Here is a 21,386-nt window from a genome sequence, read left to right on the forward strand (position 1 = left end):
TGAAGTGAACATGCCTCAAAATGCAGCTGATTTGGAGTTGTAAGAACATTTCCAACAGTATTGCTGTTTGCGTTTGACGTGCAAATCTAGCTCGAATGTGTTCCAAATGCGGTAACACAAACCAATCAAAGGATACTTAGCAACCATGATCCATATCACCGCCAACCTAGCGAAGAAAAACGATTCTTGACTTCGCCTTCCTTGTGAATATCTTACCGCATTTGGTGTTCCCGCATTTGATATTTGCATTTCAAACGCACACAGCAATATTTTAAAAGTCATTGTAAGTCTGACGGTGTGATTCGATAGAGGATTGAGCAACGCATAAATAAAAACAGACACACACGGAAGTTGTCTGCTGATGTCCGAGAAAATTACAAAAGAAGCGCGGCATCGGCTTAGACTGACGAGAATACGTAAGTTCCTCTATTTTCGGTTGTTCAGGGAATTTCTTAAAATTTCGTGAATTATAAATATTTTACGGCGTCTGTTTGGAATAAAATCCGAAGTGCGAAGTTTATCCATAATGTAAATAAGTGCCCGGTGAAGTAAGTCACACAGGAGTGCGGGAAGAAAGTTTAATCATAATGTGGCATGGCTAAGTCGATCGCTAGTCAGATTACGCTCAGTACGTCTTCGTCCATGCTTTCATAACATAGCATAGCATAGCATAGACTGACTGTACATGTCAATGGTTGCTACTTCGTGATTGATCGGAACTGGTAAGAATTGCACTACGATCCAAATGAATAAGGAATGGGACTTTCCGCTTACTCTCGAAGTGCAATTTTAGCAGATCTAATATTATTGATCAATAACGGCGCCGGCCAAGTCCTTACAGTAAGTTGGGATGGGGAAGGAATGTTAGGGTGTAATGATTAATGCTTCTAGAGACCATCTCCACAATCACCACGGGAAGGGTGTTTATTAGTGAGGGAGGAAAAGATCTGGGAGTCACCTCTGGTCGGTGATGCGATCCATGGACAAGGGGGAAATATACGACTTATATTTAAAGCTAGTTTTGTATTTTTGTCGCGAGAAGTTTTTGAAGATTTAAAAAAATGTTGACGTACATCTATAATTTCGAACAATTCAAAAGACGTTTTTATTAATGGCGAAAACTGAAAATTACATGTATATATTTTAAATTATATGAAACAGGAATAATGCCGATACTAGTAGTACCGAAGCATACACAGTTTGTTTGAAAATTACATATGAGTATTACTGTGCATTTTGTCTCTATATGGTGGAAGTTTTTAAAAATACGTCAACATTCACAAAGTCGAACAATTCAAAAGATAATTTTTAATAATGTCAAAAAGAGAAAAATATATGTATATTGAAATTCTATGAAAAAAGCATAATGCCGACACTTATAGTGACGAACCACACAAAGTTTGTTTTAGTATTACATAAAAGTTACGCTTTCAAGAAAAAATGTGTTATCATAAGCATGAACCGAACTCACCAGTTGGTAATCCATCCTCGACTGAACACAAAACTGACACTGACAGCAAAACTTCTTGGCAAGACGCTCCAAAACAGGAAAAAAAAGTTCTCCGGCGACAAAAACACGCGCGAAACCGTGAGCAAAATCTATCCGACGACGCAAAATCGAACCGTCCTCCTTGGGCTTTACGAAGCATTCGCTCAGTACGTCTTCGTCCATGCTTTCGGTGAAAAAGTGCAAAGTGGATAACTGATGTTATTTCCAAAAACAGTATTGCTTTTTTTTGCAACCGAAACAGCTTTCTCGAAATTACGCTTGGAAAAGGAATCTATATTCTAGGAAAGTTCGAATATCTGCCATAGTGGAAAATTTGAGGTTGATACGATGAATAATAGCGCTAATGCTGAAGTAGATCGAAATCCTATCCCTAAAGCGATCCCAAGATGAATTCTGGTTCTGGAATTATACAAAAGACTTTGTTGAAAATTGTAGAAGTTCAACAGGTGTCATAAGTTGAACTTCCAGACAAATCATAAGTGATAATATTATGAAAATTACTTGGAAAATTCTTCCAGCAGTGAATGACGGAATCTTGAAAAGATTTCTGGTAAAATTTATAATCTAGTACGTTGAGAATGCAAAACAAACTCCAAGGAACATAAAAAAAATGGGCGAAATTTTGTCAGATTTCTCCGAAAAATACTTTGAAGAGATCTTTGATGATTGTCAGGAAGAATGTTGGAGTTGTTCCTGGGAGAAAACTAGAGGGATTATACTAGATAATTCGTAGAGCAACTGTATGGAATTCCTTATACAATTCTTACAATATACAGCAGTAGCTTTAACTTGAATCGTTGCGCAGCTGTAAACTGTACAAAGTCTCGTTTTGGACTCCACTTTGCCCAATGTGAGTTTCCCTGAAGAAAAGGATGCGGAGCTTGAAGCGGCAGGTTGTTGAACGTTTTCGCGCAAACATTGTGAATTAACTGTTGGAAATCCTGACCACGCCCCTGTATACACCAACCTCGCGAATTGCTGCGCTGCTTCGCTTTTAATTATGCCCTAGAGCGTGCAACGAAACGACGATGTTGGATCAACTGGTAAGAATGTTGGACCAAGGATTATCGTTTCACTCCACTTTCTAGTTTTGCCGGCAGAAAAGTGCAAGGGGATGTGACAGAGAGGTAGTTATTAGACGAACGATATCCGCGGTGAGCTTGTTAGCAGAGTGCGACTAAATTTATGTGTGGGATGCGATGATGGAAAAACCGAGAGGGTTTGGCGGAAAAGTTATCTCCTGTTGCAAGTTGGAGATGTGAGAATGTAGCTACGGTTGGGATCAAAGTTTACCGGAGATGAGCGCAGCGAAACTAACTTTGATGTCTTACAAATTTCTATGTTCTAGAATGAATATTTCTCGTAGCGCCTGTTGCTTAATGATTCTATGAAGATTTTGCTGCAAACCTTTTTCAAACACCAAGTCTATGATTAAATACAGAATGTGTGGCACGAAGTTAACTTTTACCAAAACATATAAGTTATTAAATCTGATTTCACTGTCGAATCGATTTACGGATTTTATCGAATGAAGAAAATCGTTTCACTCTATTTTAAGTTCTCCTAACAAGTAGCGTTGGGCAAATTTGACGCTAATCGATTTCATCAAATCCTTTAAAACGATGTTACTACACACCATATCAGTCTAATAAGTTTCGTCGGAACACAATATCAGAATTCTTTTCAGTATTCATATTGAGATCATTCAAATTGCTATCGAAATAGGGAGTCATCTTTTAATTAACCCGCAAATTTTGCTTCTCTTTCCAGCCGCAACCGATTTGCAATCTGGAGGATCTGACCCGCGTTGTGGTGACCCGAGATGACGACGTCTCCAACACGGTAACCGTGTTCATAAATCCCGACCGAGTGATCAACTTCTCGATGGAAGATAGAGACGCCTGTGAATTTGCCATCGTTCTCGCCGGGTACTATCGACTAATGGCCGGTAAGTTTTCCTTGATGCCCCTTCCGGAGAATTTGTTCCGCCATATTCTGATTCAATGATCTTAAAACGCACCCTCTCATTCCAGGCAAAGAACTCACACTGGAGCAGGAAAGGGAGACCACGGTGGAAGATCTGGCACCGCCCTATCTTTCGCAGCACACGGTACTGCACGCTAGCTGGAGTTATCTTCCGTCGGAGAAGCAAACCCACAGTATGGCCTTCCTGATGCCGCCGCCATATCATTCAACCAAGACGGTGTACATTCCGTCGAAATCGGAATCTGATTGCGACCGGAACATGAACAACACCCTCACGTCGAACAAGAACCTGAAGTTGGGCGGTCACGACGAGTATGGTTTCGAGTTGCGCCATCCGCGAGTATCTAGGGACGGGTTGGAGCATGGAGCTGGTGGAGGTTCCATGAAGCATAATATGTCCGAGGCACGCAATGAGGAAGTTTTGCGAAGAGTGGCCGAAATGCAGAAAATGGTGGAGAGTTCGGAACGATATCTCAATGAGCACGGAGAATACTGTCACGAGTTTGACGTACGGCCTGGCAAGTTGAACCTTTGGCGCGAGACTTCCGTTGACGTTGAAAGTGACTGCGAAAGCTTAAACAGCAGTAAGCAGTCCTCTAATGAAGATGCCCCAGGAGTACTTCGACACAGTGACTCGCTCACTCTGCTCTCCGAAACGATCAACCAAGGCCTGGATGGCATTGCCAAAGGTCTTAACTCAATCTACACTGCACCATTCAGTGAAGTTAATGGCCGGCTGGACAATAACTCAGCGCAGAGTACTCCTAAAACTCAACGGAAAGTTCAAGGCCTCAGTCAAATCCTCAGCGACCTGCAAGCACTTGGAAACGACCTATCGCAAAGTGAGAGCGACTCGGAGTCGTTGTACACACCGAACAGTTCACCGATTCACAATAAAAATGCAAACCAGATGCCTCAAACTAGCCTAAGAAATAAGACTCTCCGAACAAGTTTCGGTCTTCACAGCCCGGACAGTTCAGTTCTCGGTTGTGAAACAAAGGATATGAATCTGAAGGAGTATCTACGTCAACTAAAGGAGGCGAGTAGTGGTGACAGTGCGGGAAACACGGATCTAGCTGCTAAGAAGATTGCAGAGCTGTACGGATACGAAATCGGCGAGGAAACAATTATTGAAACTGATCCAGATATTATTGATCTTCGCTCGATTCCTCCTCCACAAACTCCAGACGAGTTGGATAACCTGAACGTGTTAAACGTGCCTCCAACAGGATTTGATGACGGTTCAACCTCAGTCCCAGCAGCACAGGACACATCCAATGTTGACACCGTTGTAGGTGATCTCGAAGAGTTCCTCAAAAAGGTAACCATAGAACCCCCTACGCAAAAGATAACTCCAGCCGTAGAGTTGACCCCCGAGGAGATCCTGTCTTACATCATTCCTCCTCCGCCGGGCCTAGCCGATTCCGAACCAGGCACGAATCAAACCAAACCATCAGCACTGAAAACCAACCCTTCCAGCCTCCATCAAATTGCAAACAACAATACTACCAATGCCAAGAACCTCAACCACGTCGAACAGCCAGTTCCAAGGCCTAGAATCAACACCGAGACCAACTCAATCAATCTGCTGGCCAAGTACGACAAATCCCGATTTGAAGTCTACTATCCTCCAGAGATGCGAGAAGAAAAGTCCACCGAGTACGACCTGTATAGCAACAGCGAGGCGGCTAACGCCAACAATTCAACCATTCAATCCGAGAAAACCAATGGTCACGTTATAGAATATCCAACCGTAGATAGAAAAGGCCCATTCTCCTGCTGTACAAAAACGAAAAAAGAAAAGACTGAAGAAGCCTCAGACCAACAAGCACCCAACGGGGCACTCAATAACGATTCCCTTGCTTTGCCTCCAAAACGATGTCCTCACACTCCCGAAAAAAGTCCCCCCCCTGAACGACCTCCTAAAAGCGCCGAACTTCAACTCAAGCTGAACTCTCCCGTGCGCTCTCCCAACTACGCCAAAACCAACGGCAACTCAGGAAACTACTACGAAATGGATCCACCATCGCTGCCACCGCGGTTCGAAAAACAATCCACCTCTCCTCCTCCGGTCATCCTCTCTACACTGCCCCCGAAGAAACCCCCGTTACCTCCCGTCCCTCAAAAACCCTGCATTCGTAGTCCTGTCCCTATTCTCAAAAACCCCATCACGTTTACTCTATCAACCTCAGCCAACAATTCTCCAGTCCGAACGGCTGGTATCGGTTCGCCACACTTACACCGCAATCCAAATTGTTATAGGGAAATTGAACGAGCTTTCAACCGTGACGAACTCTCCGACAAATCCTCCTCCCCGGTGACGCATTCCATGTCGCCAACACCGACCAACCGTCAGAACGGACACTACCGATCCCACAGCGACTGTCCACCGGTTTGCCTGAAGAATCCCTCTTCCGAGAACAAGCCGCAACTTTCCCTGCTCTGCTCGCCTCAGATGTCCCGCAAGACCAACCTGAGCAACCCGGGCAGTCCAATCTTGTCCAACAAAAACGGTCATATCCTGAACGTGGACACTCTGATGTCCAAGACGGACGTTGCCATGGCTGGTCTCCTTGTCAAGCTCGATCAAGTGGCGGCGATGTGCTCCGCTGCGCAAACGGCCGGCGGCGGCACCAGCATCGACGAGGAAAAGTTCCAACGGGCCAAGGACGAGCTCACCGACCAGTCTCTGCATCTGGTAACGTCATCCAAGCACCTGGTCGTGTCCATGTCCGATGCCAATCTGACCAACCTACCGGAACACCTGACGGCGTGCCTCTCGGCGCTTCGAAGAATCACCGAGCTGGCGCAGGACCTGACCAGGTACACCTCGGCACCGCTGCAAACCAGGAACATTGTGCTGAAGATTCACGACGTGGCGTCCAGCTTCCGGGAGTTGGCCTGTGTGCGAGTTGGCCCGCAGGGTGCCGGCCAGCTGGCACTGCATGCCGAGTGTTTGGCCAATGTGCTGGCCACACTGCTACGCAGCTTGAGGGTGTTCTCTCCCTAGGGGTACGCCGACAGCAGCGGCGGGGAGGACGGTTGCTGTTTCGTTTGTAAATAGGGGTAGGGGTAGGGTTGGTGTGTTAGGTTAGGTCGTAAGTTCTCTACGGTAATTATTCTGTTGAAGAAGTTGAAAGTTAGGGCATCTTATTGATTTAGAAGGTAATGTTATTTATTAGACTTTTAGATGCGTTGATGATCTTAGATCTGTTGATACGGTTAGAATGATTTAAGTTGGTTTGCACGCGTTGATGGTATGACGGAACTTGGGTTACGTAAAATAATGAGTTGTAAAAATAGTGTTCGAATCCTTTATTTAAGGTTCACGGAGAAGACTTTCAAACTACTCGGAGAAGCCTTTTGAGCCTCTTGGAGAAGTCTTTCAAGCCTCTCAGAGAAGCCCTTCAAGCCTCTTGGAGAAGCCCTTTAAGCATCTCAGAGAAGTCTTTCAAGCCTTTTGGAGAAGTCTTCCAAGCTTCTCGGTGAAGCCTTTCAAGCTTCTCGGAGAAGCCTTTCTAACCTCTTGGAGAAGTCTTTCAAGCTTCTCGAAGAAGCCTTTCGAGTTTCTCGGAGAAGCCTTTTAAGCTTCACAGAGAAGCCTTTCGAGCTTCCTGGAGAAGCCTTTCAAGCCTCTTGGAGAAGTCTTCCAAGCTTCTCGCAGAAGCCTTTCTAGCTTCTCGGAGAAGCCTTTCAAGCTTCTCGGAGGTGCCTTTCAAGCCTCTTGGAAAAGTCTTCCAAGCTGCTCAGAGAAGCCTTTCGAGTTTCTAGGAGAAGCCTTTTAAGCTTCTCGAATAAGTCTTTCAAGCCTCTTGGAGAAGTCATTCAAGCTTCTCGGAGAAGCCTTTCAAACTACTCGGAGAAGCATTTTGAGCCTCTTGGAGAAGTCTTTCAGTCCTCTCAGAGAAGCCTTTCAAGCCTCTTGGAGAAGCCCTTTAAGCATCTCAGAGAAGCCTTTCAAGCCTTTTGGAGAAGTCTTCCCAGCTTCTCGGAGAAGCCTTTCATGCTTCTCGGAGAAGGCTTTCAAGCTTCTCAGAGAAGCCTTTCCTGCTTCTCAGAGAAGCCTTTCAAGCTTCTTGGAGAAGCCTTTCAAACCTATTGGAGAAGTCTTTCAAGCTTCTCGAAGAAGCCTTTCGAGTTTTTCGGAGAAGCCTTTTAAGCTTCACAGCCTTTCAAGCCTCTTAGAGAAGTCTTCCAAGCTTCTCGCAGAAGTCTTTCAAGCTTCTCTGAGAAGCCTTTCAAGCTTCTCGGAGAAGCCTTTCAAGCTTCTCGGAGAAGCCTTTCAAGGTTCTCAGAGAAGCCTTTCCTGCTTCTCGGAGAAGCCTTTCAAGCTTCTGAGAGAAGCCTTTCAAACCTCTTGGAGATGTCTTTCAAGCTTCTCGAAGAAGCCTTTCGAGTTTCTAGGAGAAGCCTTTCAAGCTTCTCGGTGAAACCTTTCGAGCTTCTCGCAGAAGCCTTTCAAGCTTCTCGGAGAAGCCCTTTAAGCATCTCAGAGAAGCCTTTCAAGCCTCTTGTAGAAATCTTCCAAGCTTCTCGCAGAAGCCTCTCAAGCCTCTTGGAGAAGTCTTCCAAGCTTCTTGCAGAAGCCTTTCAAGCTTCTCGCAGAAGCCTTTCAAGCTTCTCGGAGAAGCCTTTCAAGGTTCTCAGAGAAACCTTTCCTGCTTCTCGGAGAAGCCTTTCAAGCTTCTGAGAGAAGCCTTTCAAACCTCTTGGAGATGTTTTTCAAGCTTCTCGAAGAAGCCTTTCGAGTTTCTAGGAGAAGCCTTTTAAGCTTCTCGAATAAGTCTTTCAAGCCTCTTGGAGAAGTCATTCAAGCTTCTCGGAGAATCCTTTCAAACTACTCGGAGAAGCCTTTTGAGCCTCTTGGAGAAGTCTTTCAAGCCTCTCAAGCCTCTTGGAGAAGCCCTTTAAGCAACTCGGAGAAGCCTTTCAAGCCTTTTGAAGAAGTCTTCTCAGCTTCTCGGAGAAGCCTTTCAAGCTTCTCAGAGAAGCCTTTCCTGCTTCTCGGAGAAGCCTTCAAACCTATTGGTGAAGTCTTTCAAGCTTCTCGAAGAAGCCTTTCGATATTCTCGGGGAAGCACTTTAAACTTCACAGAGAAGCCTTTCGAGCTTCGTAGAGAAGCCTTTCAAGCCTCTTGGAGAAGTCTTCCAAGCTTCTCGCAGAAGCCTATCAAGCTTCTCGAAGAAGCCTTTCCTGCTTCTCGGGGAAGCCTTTCAAGCTTCTCGGGGAAGCCTTTCAAGCTGCTCAGAGAAGCCTTTCCTGCTTCTCGGGGAAGCCTCTCAAGCTTCTGGGAGAAGCCTTTCAAACCTCTCGGAGAAGCCTTTCAAGCCTCTTGGAGAAGTCTTTCAAGCTGCTCGGAGAAGCCTCTCGAGTTTCTAGGAAAAGCCTTTCAAGCCTCTCGGAGAAGTCTTCCAAGCTTCTCAGAGAAGCCTTTCGGGTTTCTAGGAGAAGCCTTTTAAACTTTTCGAATAAGTCTTTCAAGCCTCTCGGAGAAGTCATTCAAGCTTCTCGGAGAAGCCTTTCAAACTACTCGGAGAAGCCTTTTAAGCCTCTTGGAGAAGTCTTTCAAGCCTCTCAAGCCTCTCGGAGAAGCCCTTAAAGCATCTCAGAGAAGCCTTTCAAGCCTTTTCGAGAAGTTTTCCCCCTTCCAAGCTTCTCGCAGAAGCCTTTCAAGCTTCTCGGAGAAGCCTTTCAAGCTTCTCGGAGATGCCATTCAAACCTCTTGGAAAAGTCATTCAAGCTGCTCGGAGAAGCCTTTCGAGTTTCTAGGAGAAGCCTTTTAAGCTTCTCGGAGAATCCTTTTGAGCTATTCGGAGAAGCCTTTCAAGCTTCTCGGAGAAGCCTTTCGAGCTTCTGGGAAAAGCCTTTCGAGCTTCTCGGAGAAGCCTTTAGAGCCTCTCGAGGAAGCCTTTCAAGCTTCTCGGAGAAGCCTTTCAAGCTTCTCCAAGAAGCCTTTCGAGCTTCTTGGAAAAGCCTTTCGAGCTTGTCGGAGAATCCTTTCGAGCTTCTCGGAGAAGCCTTTCGAGCTTCTCGGAGAAGCCTTCCGAGCTTCTCGTCGAAGCCTTTCGAGCTTCTCGTCGAAGCCTTTCAAGCTTCTCGGAGAAGCCTTTCAAGCTTCTAAAAGAAAAGAATCATTTTAAGCTCCTAGGAAAATCCTTTCAATTTTCTAGGAGAAGCCTTTCAAACTTTTAGGAGAAACCTTTTAAGGTTTTAGGAGATGCTTTGCAAGCTTTTGGGAGAAGCTTTCCAAGCTTCTTAGAGAAGTCATTATTCTTGGAGAAGCATTCCAAGCATCTGGATCCAAGCTTCTGTTAAAATCCTTACAAGCTTCTGTGAGAATGGAAGGCTTCTAGGAGAAGCCTTTCAAGCATCTGAGAGAGGTTTTTCAAGCTGCTTTGAGAAGCCTGCTAATCTTCTGAGGGAATTTTTCAAAGCATCTGGGAGAAGCTTTCCAAGCATCTGAGAGAATCCTGCCAAGCATCTGGGAGAGCCTTGTGTATCTCTGGAAAAAACCTTCCACATTTCTGGGAACTTAACATATTTTTGGAAGCCTTTCACAAATCTTTCTGGAAGTGTGCTCAAATATTCGCAAAAGTTATGATGGCTCCAGTGGAATGGAATAGATACTATTTTGCTCGAAAATGATTCAATCAACAACGTAAACGTCATGCCCATCTGCATGTGCAAACTAAATCGTAAAACCAGGAAAATCTAAACCAATAATTTACACGTTATTATCGGTACAACATCCCTCAAACCAACACCGATTGTCGTCGATTGCAACTCAATTAACCTCCCACGCGTATTTCAAACTGACGACAACATAATTATCATTATCCATAAGGGTGGAACATTTACAATTTTATACAAGCATGTTGTACATCTAAGGCATAAAACTGTAGCATAGAATACTCACGACTACCGTATTGAACCAACTGAATGTGACAGTACCGATTCGAGCTCTCACTCATGTTTTTCAGTTATAGGCGAAATCAATCAACGATGAACACAAAATCCATTAATGTACGTTGTTAGAAGGATACAAAACCTGATAATTGGAACTGTGTTCTATTAGATATTGAAGAGCGCCAAACTGAACGAGTGGCGACGAAAATTTGTTAAACATCTATACCGAAAGAGATAAATTAAACATTGACACTCAGTCATGGAATGAATAAATAGGTAAATACAATAACTAATAAATCAATCGATGTGAGGACATCAGTCGTGTGGTCTAACAGATATCATTCGAAATGAGTTGAGAAGACACAGCTGGTAGTGTAATAATTCCAAAAACCACGCCATTAATCGATCGAATTGCAATATACTTGTATGGACAACTGTAATTTAATACTTGATAGCTTCGCGTGATTGCGAAAAATGGTACCATATCTGTTCGATGTGTGACAATATGCTGCAAACTGATGATAGTTTTGTAAGATAATCGCAAAAATAATGGCGCATTCACACTAGGTTAAGCAATAAATAAGTCTTGTATGCGTAAATAACAGTAGCTTACGCCGTAACAGGAGAGTTTCAAAGCGCTAGTATATAAAGTAAGCTGAGTATGATTTAAATTTCGAATATAAGTTGTGTAAAAATGTTAGTGAATCAAAAAATAAACAAAGCTCTTCGGGCCATATCATTGAAATGAACCAAATTCATATCCACCAAAAACAAATATCAAATAATGTCGAATTTCCCCCATTTCCCAACTCATTTCAACCGATTTATCGAGTGTCATATAACTATATATATATAAAACAGGTACATTATTGAATACTGAGAAAAACTAACAAGTAAAACTCAAATCGTTTCTAAAACGTTTTAAGAGGATTCTCCGAGTGTCATCCCATTATAAGATTTTAGCCTAACATAAGTTGTTATTTTAATTTTAAAGTTTTATCACTGTTATTTATGCTCCAACTAAATGAAACATATGCTTGAGTTTAAAATTGAAAGAAAAAAAAACAAACAAATCATGACGGCAGTAGATTAACTAGTCACCTCAAAAACCTCGTTTCACACGTCAGCACCATTCCACTGCTTGAGTTTAAAACTATGGATAAAAATCATCAAACTTTGATTATATTCACTCAGTAATACATACAAAACGACTAACAAGTAATCGTTAATGAATTTTCCAAAAAAAAATAATCATCAGCATCCTACAGCTAGAAAGAGATAGAAAACGAAATCAAAGGAACTGCATTTGTGTGACGAATAAGCAAAATTTCAGTTTAATGAAAATATCAAAAAGCGAGAATGTTTGCGTTAACTAACCAAACCGTCGAAGATGAAGAGATGTCGGGATCAATAGAAGCATGTGGACAGCAAAAACATCACGCAAGAACATTAATCTACTCAAAAATTAAATGATACAACTAGCAAAAGAACAGAACCGGGACATGGGCGGTTTAGATAAGAAACTAATAAAATTAGTTAACATTATTAAAAAAAGGGTTTGTGTGATCAATTTTATGATAAATATCACATTCCAGTTGCAACTCACCAGGCCAAATGACGTATCAACGTTTTTCATCCATTCATCGAGGAAATTATGAGTAGGAAAGAATGCCGTAAAGTAAATAAAAACTATCTCTGATTACTCCAGTAGCTGCTTCAGGCTTCAGGGAAATAAATAACACTGGGAAAAAGAGCCGATACGTCGGAGGACACCATCATCTCGTTATCCTCGATGTTCCCTGACTCCAATAGTTTCTAACGGAACGGCAAGCACTGAAGTTTGATGTATAAGCTGCAAAATCTCAAGGAGCACCTGGGAGAAATATAAAATGTTAAAACATATCTGTGAAGGAGTCATACATAAACTATTAACAATGAGGAGAAATAGAGGTACGATTGCGATCAATTTTTACAAGTCGGGTTTAGTGCACGACACTGAAAAGAGCCTGCTATTTTAGGTTCTAATATGCGTAAATTTCTAGTTGCAATCACTTACTTGGGTTTCTTACAACTACATATTTTACAGTTGTGATTGAGGTTTCCAACCAGGAAATGCTACAAAAAATCTTCTAGTGATTAATCCAAATAATTCTACAGAATTTTTTTCAACGTATTTCAATGGAAAATTTTAAGCTTTTTTCCAAAAACTTCAAACACACCCCCATCAAACACTATCTCAACACCTACACCACAAAGCATACCTCCATCTCTAATTGTAACCATGTACACGTTTCGGTAGAATTATTGATCAGGCCTATTCTCGCTGTCTCCTTCTTCAGAGGCACGAAGGCCTGCTCCACTGACCAGCGTCTGCAAAGTCAAGGAGAACGTACGACCGTGTGATGCTAGTGCCGTTTTAATTTTGTTTGCCGATTTAATCTTATCACTTTAACAACTTGTATCACTTTAAAACATGTTTCCACATCATCCACATTTTCACGTGGCATAGCGCCATCCACCGATTCAAATTCTTCACCAGCCGAATTAAAAAACAAACAACGTGGGACGAAGTAAACGTGACACAAAATTCTAAAAGCACTCGCCCGCGCGCACGTGCGATCCCCGGGTCAGACAGTTACTTCGCTTGCATACAAGTTTCACTTATGCAGATTAACTAAGACTAATATTTTAAGTAACATTTAGCGCTAACTTTATGAAAAAAAAAAAGAAAGATTTAACTATAACTAAACAACAAGACACGATAAGTATAAATTGATAAGCGTGGATTCCAACTGTTTTGTATCTGTCTGTTTTGTGCTATCGTTCTCGGAAGCAACCGAGGATTTGAATCAAAATTTGGACCGCGGTTGCAACCAGTGATGGAAAGTGGCGAACAGTTCTGCTGAACTGGAACAAAAACAAAACCAAACGCTCCCGAGCGTCAGAGCGCTAGTTTACTCGAGCTTGTCGTGCTCCCGAGTAACCGAAGCTAAAGTGATTCGTGAACGTGTTCGGAGCTGTTCAGAGTCATATTGTTCTTTTGGGAAAAAAAACTGCTTCCCTCCCGAGATTTATGGTTTCCAAGGGTTTTTGACTACAAACTAGTGGTTTACTGTCGATTTGATGGTTATACAATTAATTTGTCTGTCAAAACCATAATAAATCACACTTTGCTCGGATACTCGCGAGTAAACGTTCCCGAGGTTGTTGCTACTTCTTTTGACATGTTGTCCCAAGCAGACGAGTGCGGACTTTTCCACCACTGGTTGCAAACGAGGTACAAATGAATCAGCGACTTCCGGTTTGAACACGAAAACAGAGTGTTCGAGGTTCATTTTGGAAGGTTGAATTTCTCGAAAAAAAAATTTCAAAATAAGTCGTTATGGAATTATTCAGATTCAGATTATTGGTTATTATTGTTTTTTATTTCCTGAATGTTCTCCACAGATATGTGCAAGTGATTAAAAGTCCAAGAGAGAGAATCATTCAGATCCTTAGAAATTCTTCAATTGATTTTTCAAATATATTTATAAGTTTATTTTTAATGTCATCTTTACAAAATACCTCTAGGGATGCCAAAATATATAACCCGAAATTTCCCGAAAAATTATTCAATTTTTTTTAATAATTTACTCTTTTAAAAAATGCCACATATATTTCTCAAGGAACTCCTAAATCCACAAAGAAAGTTTGCTGTTATATCTAGTTGATTCAGGTGCAGAAAGATAGATATTTCCAAGAAAACGTCCTCAAGAAATTCCTTTGAAAAAAAAAAACTCATAGAATTTCATCCAAAATTTATTTTTGAACTTCCTTTAGGTATTCCTGTATTTTCTCAAGAAATCAATTCAAACTTTATTCGTTTTGGTCACTAGCTGGTGGTGACCAATCGATTAAGTTTTCAGCTCAAAGGGGTGTTCGGTTCTCCAGATTTGTGCTCTTGAAAATTTGAGGTTTGGCTTCGATTCATCTTCACCTTAAGCCAAAAACTGAAGTGGACTTCATACAGAGGAAGGCTGGACAAATAGAGGAAACAGCCGGTAGTTATGTCGATATGGAAGAGTACTGAAAAATCAGCAAGTATAGGTGAATCACGCCTTTCAGTAAATTAACAACGATATCGAAAATAATCCCAACTGAGCATGAGCATAGATGACCGTAAAATTCGTAGTTGATACTCCGTGATTGACTAGAGAAATCGATGTTGCACATATATTCAAGGTGGCACATCACGGAATCCAAACATGGCAGGTACAATGGCCGGCTTGTACCCTACTCACAATTTCAAATAATGAACGTACAAAGTTAATCTTCTTATTTTAAGCTTTCTGCTAGTGCACAAAGCTAAAATAGAAATTCAACTGTAGTTTGATGCTTCTTTAGCGTGATTTGTACCCTCAAAGTTTTGGTACATTATTGAATGTTGATTCCAAGCTGTTTCACCTTAATGAATAGGGCATGGGACTAGCTTACCATTCTCAATGTGCACAAATCGAAAGCTCAAAATTTTAAAATCAATAACGGCGTCGGCCACGTCCTCACGATCATCGGGGAAGGAAAGGAACGTTAGTTAGACAACCATTGTTACTAGAGACCAAAGAATCTTCTGCATCTACACAGTTGCCATTGAGAGGATATGGGATTAGTGGGATAATGTAAAGATCTGGGAGTCACCTAGTTGGTGATGCGATCCATGATACATTAACACCTAACCGGATTCGCGATATTATTCGATAAACGCTTTGTACGCCGAACAAATGTTCATCGCGCGCCCTCGCAAGAACAATTAAGCGATACGATCAAAGAATCAAACACTACATACGCGATCCGCGATCTTGGACACTGTTTTATCGTGCTACGCGAGCGACGCGCAATACGATTGATCCTGTCCACATCACCCGCCCCGCAGCAGCAAGCGACACGGCCAAAGGATGGAACACAGCATCGAATATGATAATGAAGATGATAAACAGTTGTGAAAACCTCAAATTCTAATACCTCACGCTTGAGATTTTTCATGCGTGAGTTGTCAATCACGCAACTCAGCAGTCAAAAAATCATGGATTAGTTGGCTCACCTGTTTGACTCGTTATCTCGTATTTCCACAGTTTACTCACACACGGCAATAATTTCTTGTTAGTCTGGTAAAATTATAGTAATCCTTTCTAACGTAAACAACCACATTCGGGTTTCACGAGTTTTTGACGGGTTTTGCGACTGAATCATTTTTTACGGTTTGAGTTGATTGAATGATTTTACTTAAAAATTTTAAAGGTGAGATGTGCGATGCAGATCTTTAATGAGTTTGCTCTCACGGGAGAGCGTATTGATTGAGATTTGAGTGTGAGTCTATCAACACTGCTCATAAACCAAAAACCATAGGGGGATGCTATTAAAAAATCCCATGAAATAATCCAAAAAATGTTTAGAGTAAATTTAAGAACAATTATTGAAGAAATTCATAAGTAAATCTTGAAGAAACACGAATGACATATTCCAGTCAGTCCTGGAATAATTGTTGAATAAATTTCAAAGAGGAATTTGTGAAAGAATTTATGCAGAAATTTTGGAATCAAGGAATTTTTACAAAAAGTCTTTGAGAGATATAGGAATAATCTTCTGAAATCATCTTTGAAGAAATCAAACGATAATTACTTCTTAAATAATATACAAAAAGACTCATAAAAATAATCTATACGAAAACTCAAAAAAAAAATGAAATTATTTTGGAAACCATTCCTAGTCAAGCATTTGAAGGACTATTTTGGAATTTGCTTAATGCTTGTAAGTTACTTACCAGAAGAAGTTATTGAAAGAGCTTTGTATTTTACAAATATTTCATACATTTCATAAAGTTTCTGCATCGTCAAGTCCAAATAATTCGTATGGTGTAGGAAAATAGCGTAATATGTACGATATATTGTTTCACGAAATGGATATAGCATAATATACGAATAGCTGTTTTCAACGTAGGATTTCATCATGAGATCCTCATGAAGTTGAGGTGAAATTTTACAGGTATCCTGTACGATCGGGACGAAATATCTCGAGATTTCAAAAATTTCAGGTTTTCCCGTATCCAGAGAAATAATTTCTGACCTGGGAAAACGAAATGAATAGGTATTATAAAGATAACAAAGCGTAACAAAAATGGCACAATTACATGTCTCAATGATCGAATTATGTGTTTCTAATCGATTTGGGGTTACTGAATCTGATGCTGTTCTCAGAAATGCTCCAGAACGTCACTATTTTAAGTTACAGGTCGCCAAAGTTGCATAAAACACTGTGAACGATTAACTCAGCTTGAAACGTGATTCTGTGCTAATTTTCTGTTCACCACACCGCACGACGGGGACACAATTCTCAACTGCAGGTAAGTCCAACGTTTCTTTTTCTTTTCTTTTTCTTACAGGTACACCAGGGTTCACTTTCACACAGGTAAGTTTATTGAGTTCAAATGCACTTTATTTTACTAACTTGGTTTAATTTAATTTGACTTAAAAACTACGTAACTTTGCACTGATAATTCAAAATAACGAAATTCACCTCTAGTGGGTGGGAAACTGTTCACTCTCGTTTGCTGATGATGATGGTTGTAGTCGGTGTCGAGTTGTCGTCGTAAAAAAGAGACCGAACACGATTCTTCTTCGGCTTTTATAATGGGTCGCTCCACCATAAACATGGTTGACTGGATAGAGCGAGATGGTCAAAAAACGCAAGTTTCTGCAGGGATCCATTATCGATGAACGATGATGGTTGATGCTATCGGTGCTTATCAAGCCACCCATACACGTCGCGTAGATCCTCTTCGCGTATGCGAACACACTGTTTGCATTGATGTTTACGTAAAGGGCTGCAAAATGGTGAGTCGACAATTAGGAAGGAGCAACCAACACATTTCTGGTCCTCACAAGCAGGGCAGACAATCGTCAGATTCGTCACCGTGCGGAAAAAAAAGACATCGTCATCTAGTATAATAACTCTGGCAGGTCGTCATCTCGTCATCGACGAAAGAATGCACGACTATTTTCAATCCAAAATCGTCAACGAGCAAATTTTTCCTCATTCCGCTTGCTACCCCTACTCACTAGAAGAAGGCGTTTACTGTATATTCGCTTGCTTCGCACCAACCAACGAATATCTTCACATAATTGCTTGTATTGGGAAATGAACCCGATCTCCTCATGATTCGACATTAGCTTTCATGGTAAGCGCGTGGAGTTGACGATTCTGAGATCGTTTGTTCAATTCCAGACGTGTTTTGTTTGGCGACAGCGACAAACAATCGCCGCGATTTCGCTTATTTTTTCGCTGCATGCACTGTTTGATGAGCGCGTCTAAGCCACAGCGACGCGATTTCGCAGCGATTCGCGTCGTGTCAGTCAAGATGGTTCCATAGAAGAGTGCTTGCAGCGACACAACAACGAAATCGCGACGATTTTTTGTCGCTGTCGCCGCAAAAAGTCGCGTAGATCTGGGGGAGCCTTGACGGTGACGATTGTCTACGCTGCTCACAAGTTCCTACCTCGTGCTTCCACGGGTCAAATGATGACAAAGACCGCCAGCTAAGGCGGCATACACAAATTACGTAACGCTCGAAGGGGGGGGGGGAGGTGGTAGGCTCGACTCATACAAAATTTAAAAAAAAATCATACAAAAACCGTTACGGAGGGGGGGAGGGGGTCGAAAATTTCCAATTTTAGCGTTACGTAATAAATGGATGCCGCCTAAGGGTAGCGTACTTAGCTGATAGTGCAGCCTGGGCACTAGGCCGTCCCTAATTTTTATAAAATTCGAAATGTTATAAGTTCGTAATTGTAAAGTGCTCGTTTTGGTAAGAAAAAAATCAGGTAAAAATTTGGAGTCCGTTATAAGATAATGACCTATTGTGATCATTTCAACATAGGTAGTGCTTCGTGAAGCCCAAGCAGGACAGTTCGGTTTTGCGTCGTCCGATAAATTTGGCTCACGGTTTCGCGCATGTTTTCGTCGCCGGAGATTTTTTTTTCCTGTTTTCAAGCGTCTTGCTGGGTAGTGCTTCGTGAAGCCCAAGCAGGACAGTTCAGTTTTGCATCGTCCGATAAATTTGGCTCACGGTTTTGCGCATGTTTTCGTCGCCGGAGATTTTTTTTTTTCCTGTTTTCAAGCGTCTTGCTGGGTAGTGCTTCGTGAAGCCCAAGCGGGACAGTTCGGTTTTGCGTCGTCCGATAGATTTGGCTCACGGTTTCGCGCATGTTTTCGTCGCCGGAGATTTTTTTTTTCCTGTTTTCAAGCGTCTTGCTGGGTAGTGCTTCGTGTAGCCCAAGCAGGACAGTTCAGTTTTGCATCGTCCGATAAATTTGGCTCACGGTTTTGCGCATGTTTTCGTCGCCGGAGATTTTTTTTTTTCCTGTTTTCAAGCGTCTTGCTGGGTAGTGCTTCGTAAAGCCCAAGCAGGACAGTTCAGTTTTGCGTCGTCCGATAAATTTGGCTCACGGTTTCGCGCATGTTTTCGTCGCCGGAGATTTTTTTTTTTTTTTTCCTGTTTTCAAGCGTCTTGCTGGGTAGTGCTTCGTGAAGCCCAAGCGGGACAGTTCGGTTTTGCGTCGTCCGATAGATTTGGCTCACGGTTTCGCGCATGTTTTCGTCGCCGGAGATTTTTTTTTCCTGTTTTCAAGCGTCTTGCTGGGTAGTGCTTCGTGAAGCCCAAGCAGGACAGTTCAGTTTTGCATCGTCCGATAAATTTGGCTCACGGTTTCGCGCATGTTTTCGTCGCCGGAGATTTTTTTTTCCTGTTTTCAAGCGTCTTGCTGGGTAGTGCTTCGTGAAGCCCAAGCAGGACAGTTCGGTTTTGCGTCGTCCGATAAATTTGGCTCACGGTTTCGCGCATGTTTTCGTCGCCGGAGATTTTTTTTTTTTCATGTTTTCAAGCGTCTTGCTGGGTAGTGCTTCGTAAAGCCCAAGCAGGACAGTTCAGTTTTGCGTCGTCCGATAAATTTGGCTCACGGTTTCGCGCATGTTTTCGTCGCCGGAGATTTTTTTTTTCATGTTTTCAAGCGTCTTGCTGGGTAGTGCTTCGTGAAGCCCAAGCAGGACAGTTCAGTTTTGCGTCGTCCGATAGATTTGGCTCACGGTTTTGCGCATGTTTTCGTCGCCGGAGATTTTTTTTTCCTGTTTTCAAGCGTCTTGCTGGGTAGTGCTTCGTGAAGCCCAAGCAGGACAGTTCGGTTTTGCGTCGTCCGATAGATTTGGCTCACGGTTTCGCGCGTGTTTTCGGCTCCTAAGATTTTTTTTCTGTTTTGGAGCGTCTTGCTGGGTAGGTATTTGGAAGGCACAAGCAAGACGGTTTGTTTTCGGGACGCCAAGAAGTTTTGCTGTCAGTATCAGTTTTGTGTTCAGTCGAGGATGGATTACCAACTGGTGAGTTCGTTTCATTCTTGTGATAACACATATTTTCTTGAAAGCGTAACTTTTAAGTAATTTTAAAACAAACTTTGTATGGTTCGTCACTATAAGTGTCGGCATTATGTTTTTTTCTTATACAATTTCAATATACATATATTTGTCTCTTTTATACGTTATTAAAAATTATCTTTTGAATTGTTCGACATTGTGAATGTTGACGTATTTTTTAAAACTTGTACCATATCGAGACAAAATGCACAGTAATACTCATATGTAATTTTAAAACAAACCATGTATAGTTCGTCACTACAAGTGTCGGCATTATTCCTGTTTCATATAATTTAAAATATATACATGTAATATTCAGTTTTCGTCATTAATAAAAACATCTTTTGAATAGAGTAGTGTTTGATCCTTCGACCTTGACACTTGCTCCTGCTGGGGCGGGTGATGAGGGCAGGATCAAATATGTCGCGCGTCGGTAGTGAAGCGGTGAAAAAGTGATCGGTTCGTAAGTAGTGTTTGATCCTTCGACCTTGACGCTTGCTCCTGCGGGGGCGGGCGATGGGGGCAGGATCAAACTTGTCGCGCGTCGTTCGCTCAGAGAAATGAAAAAGCGCCGCGGATCGTTAGTAGTGTTTGATCTATTGATCGCGTCGCTTGCTCTTGCGTGGGCGAGTGACGAACACTTGTTCGGCGTTTAATGCGATTATCGAATTATTTCGCGAATCCGGTTAGGCGTGATTATATCATGGCTCGCATCACCAAACATTGGTGACTCCCAGATCTTTACCTTATCCCACTAACCCAATATCCTCTCCATGACAACCGTGGAGATGCAGAGGTGATCTCGGTCTCTAGTAACAACGGTAGTCACACTAACATTCCTTCCCTTCCCCGATGACCGTAAGGACGTGGCCGGCGCCGTTATTGACTTTTAAATTTGAGCTCTCGATTTGTGCACATTGAAGAATGGTAAGCTAATCCCAAGCCCCATTCATTAATTCCCTGTGCAACTTCGATTGTTCTGGTCAATCACGGAGTAGCACCTACGAATTGTACGGTCATCTATGCTTATGCTTATGCTTATGCTTATTGTGATCATTTCAACATAATTCGAATAAGTAAACCGTTCCAGAACATAATAGCCGGTTCCGCCAGGGCCAGTTTGGGGACATTTCCGTTTCACATCCAAAACATACCGTGCGACGTCTCAATCTTCATGAATTCGGGAGAACATGTCAATAAAGGAAGAATAAACTAAATTTCATTAGATTTGGCCACTCCAGAGCACCTGACACAGGTTCCGCCAGGGCCTCTTTGAGGACATTTCCGTTTTTTGTCGGAAACATACCGTGCGACGTCTCAACCTTCTTGAATTCAAAATATACTGCTTCGCGACTAAAAATGGGTGAACAACCGTGCGAAGTTTGATTTTTTACCAACTTCGCCGCGTCGTAACTCGATTCTCAATAGTGCGCATAATGCACACTGCGGAGGGCATAGATGTGCACTATAGCGAAGCGACTCGCGACGCGGCGAAGTTGGTCAAAACTCAAACTTCGCACGGTGGTTCACCCATTTTTAGTCGCGAAG

The 21,386-nt window shown here is 42.3% G+C and overlaps 1 protein-coding gene across 4 annotated transcripts in view; it reads left to right on the forward strand.

Annotated features, from left to right (window-relative positions):
- The window catches only part of LOC5575615, a 984,994-nt gene extending 977,363 nt beyond the window's left edge, over positions 1-7,631 (forward strand). For all 4 annotated transcript variants that reach the window (XM_021853786.1, XM_021853785.1, XM_021853788.1 and 1 more), the window contains 2 exons: positions 3,281-3,458; positions 3,544-7,631. In XM_021853786.1, the coding sequence (XP_021709478.1) occupies positions 3,281-3,458; positions 3,544-6,506 (3,141 nt within the window). In that variant the 3' untranslated portion in view covers positions 6,507-7,631. The remainder of the gene's footprint in view (positions 1-3,280; positions 3,459-3,543) is intronic.
- The last annotated feature ends 13,755 nt before the right edge of the window (positions 7,632-21,386 follow it).

The sequence above is a fragment of the Aedes aegypti genome, chromosome 3, assembly GCF_002204515.2.
Source record: "Aedes aegypti strain LVP_AGWG chromosome 3, AaegL5.0 Primary Assembly, whole genome shotgun sequence".
Classification (NCBI taxonomy): domain Eukaryota; kingdom Metazoa; phylum Arthropoda; class Insecta; order Diptera; family Culicidae; genus Aedes; species Aedes aegypti.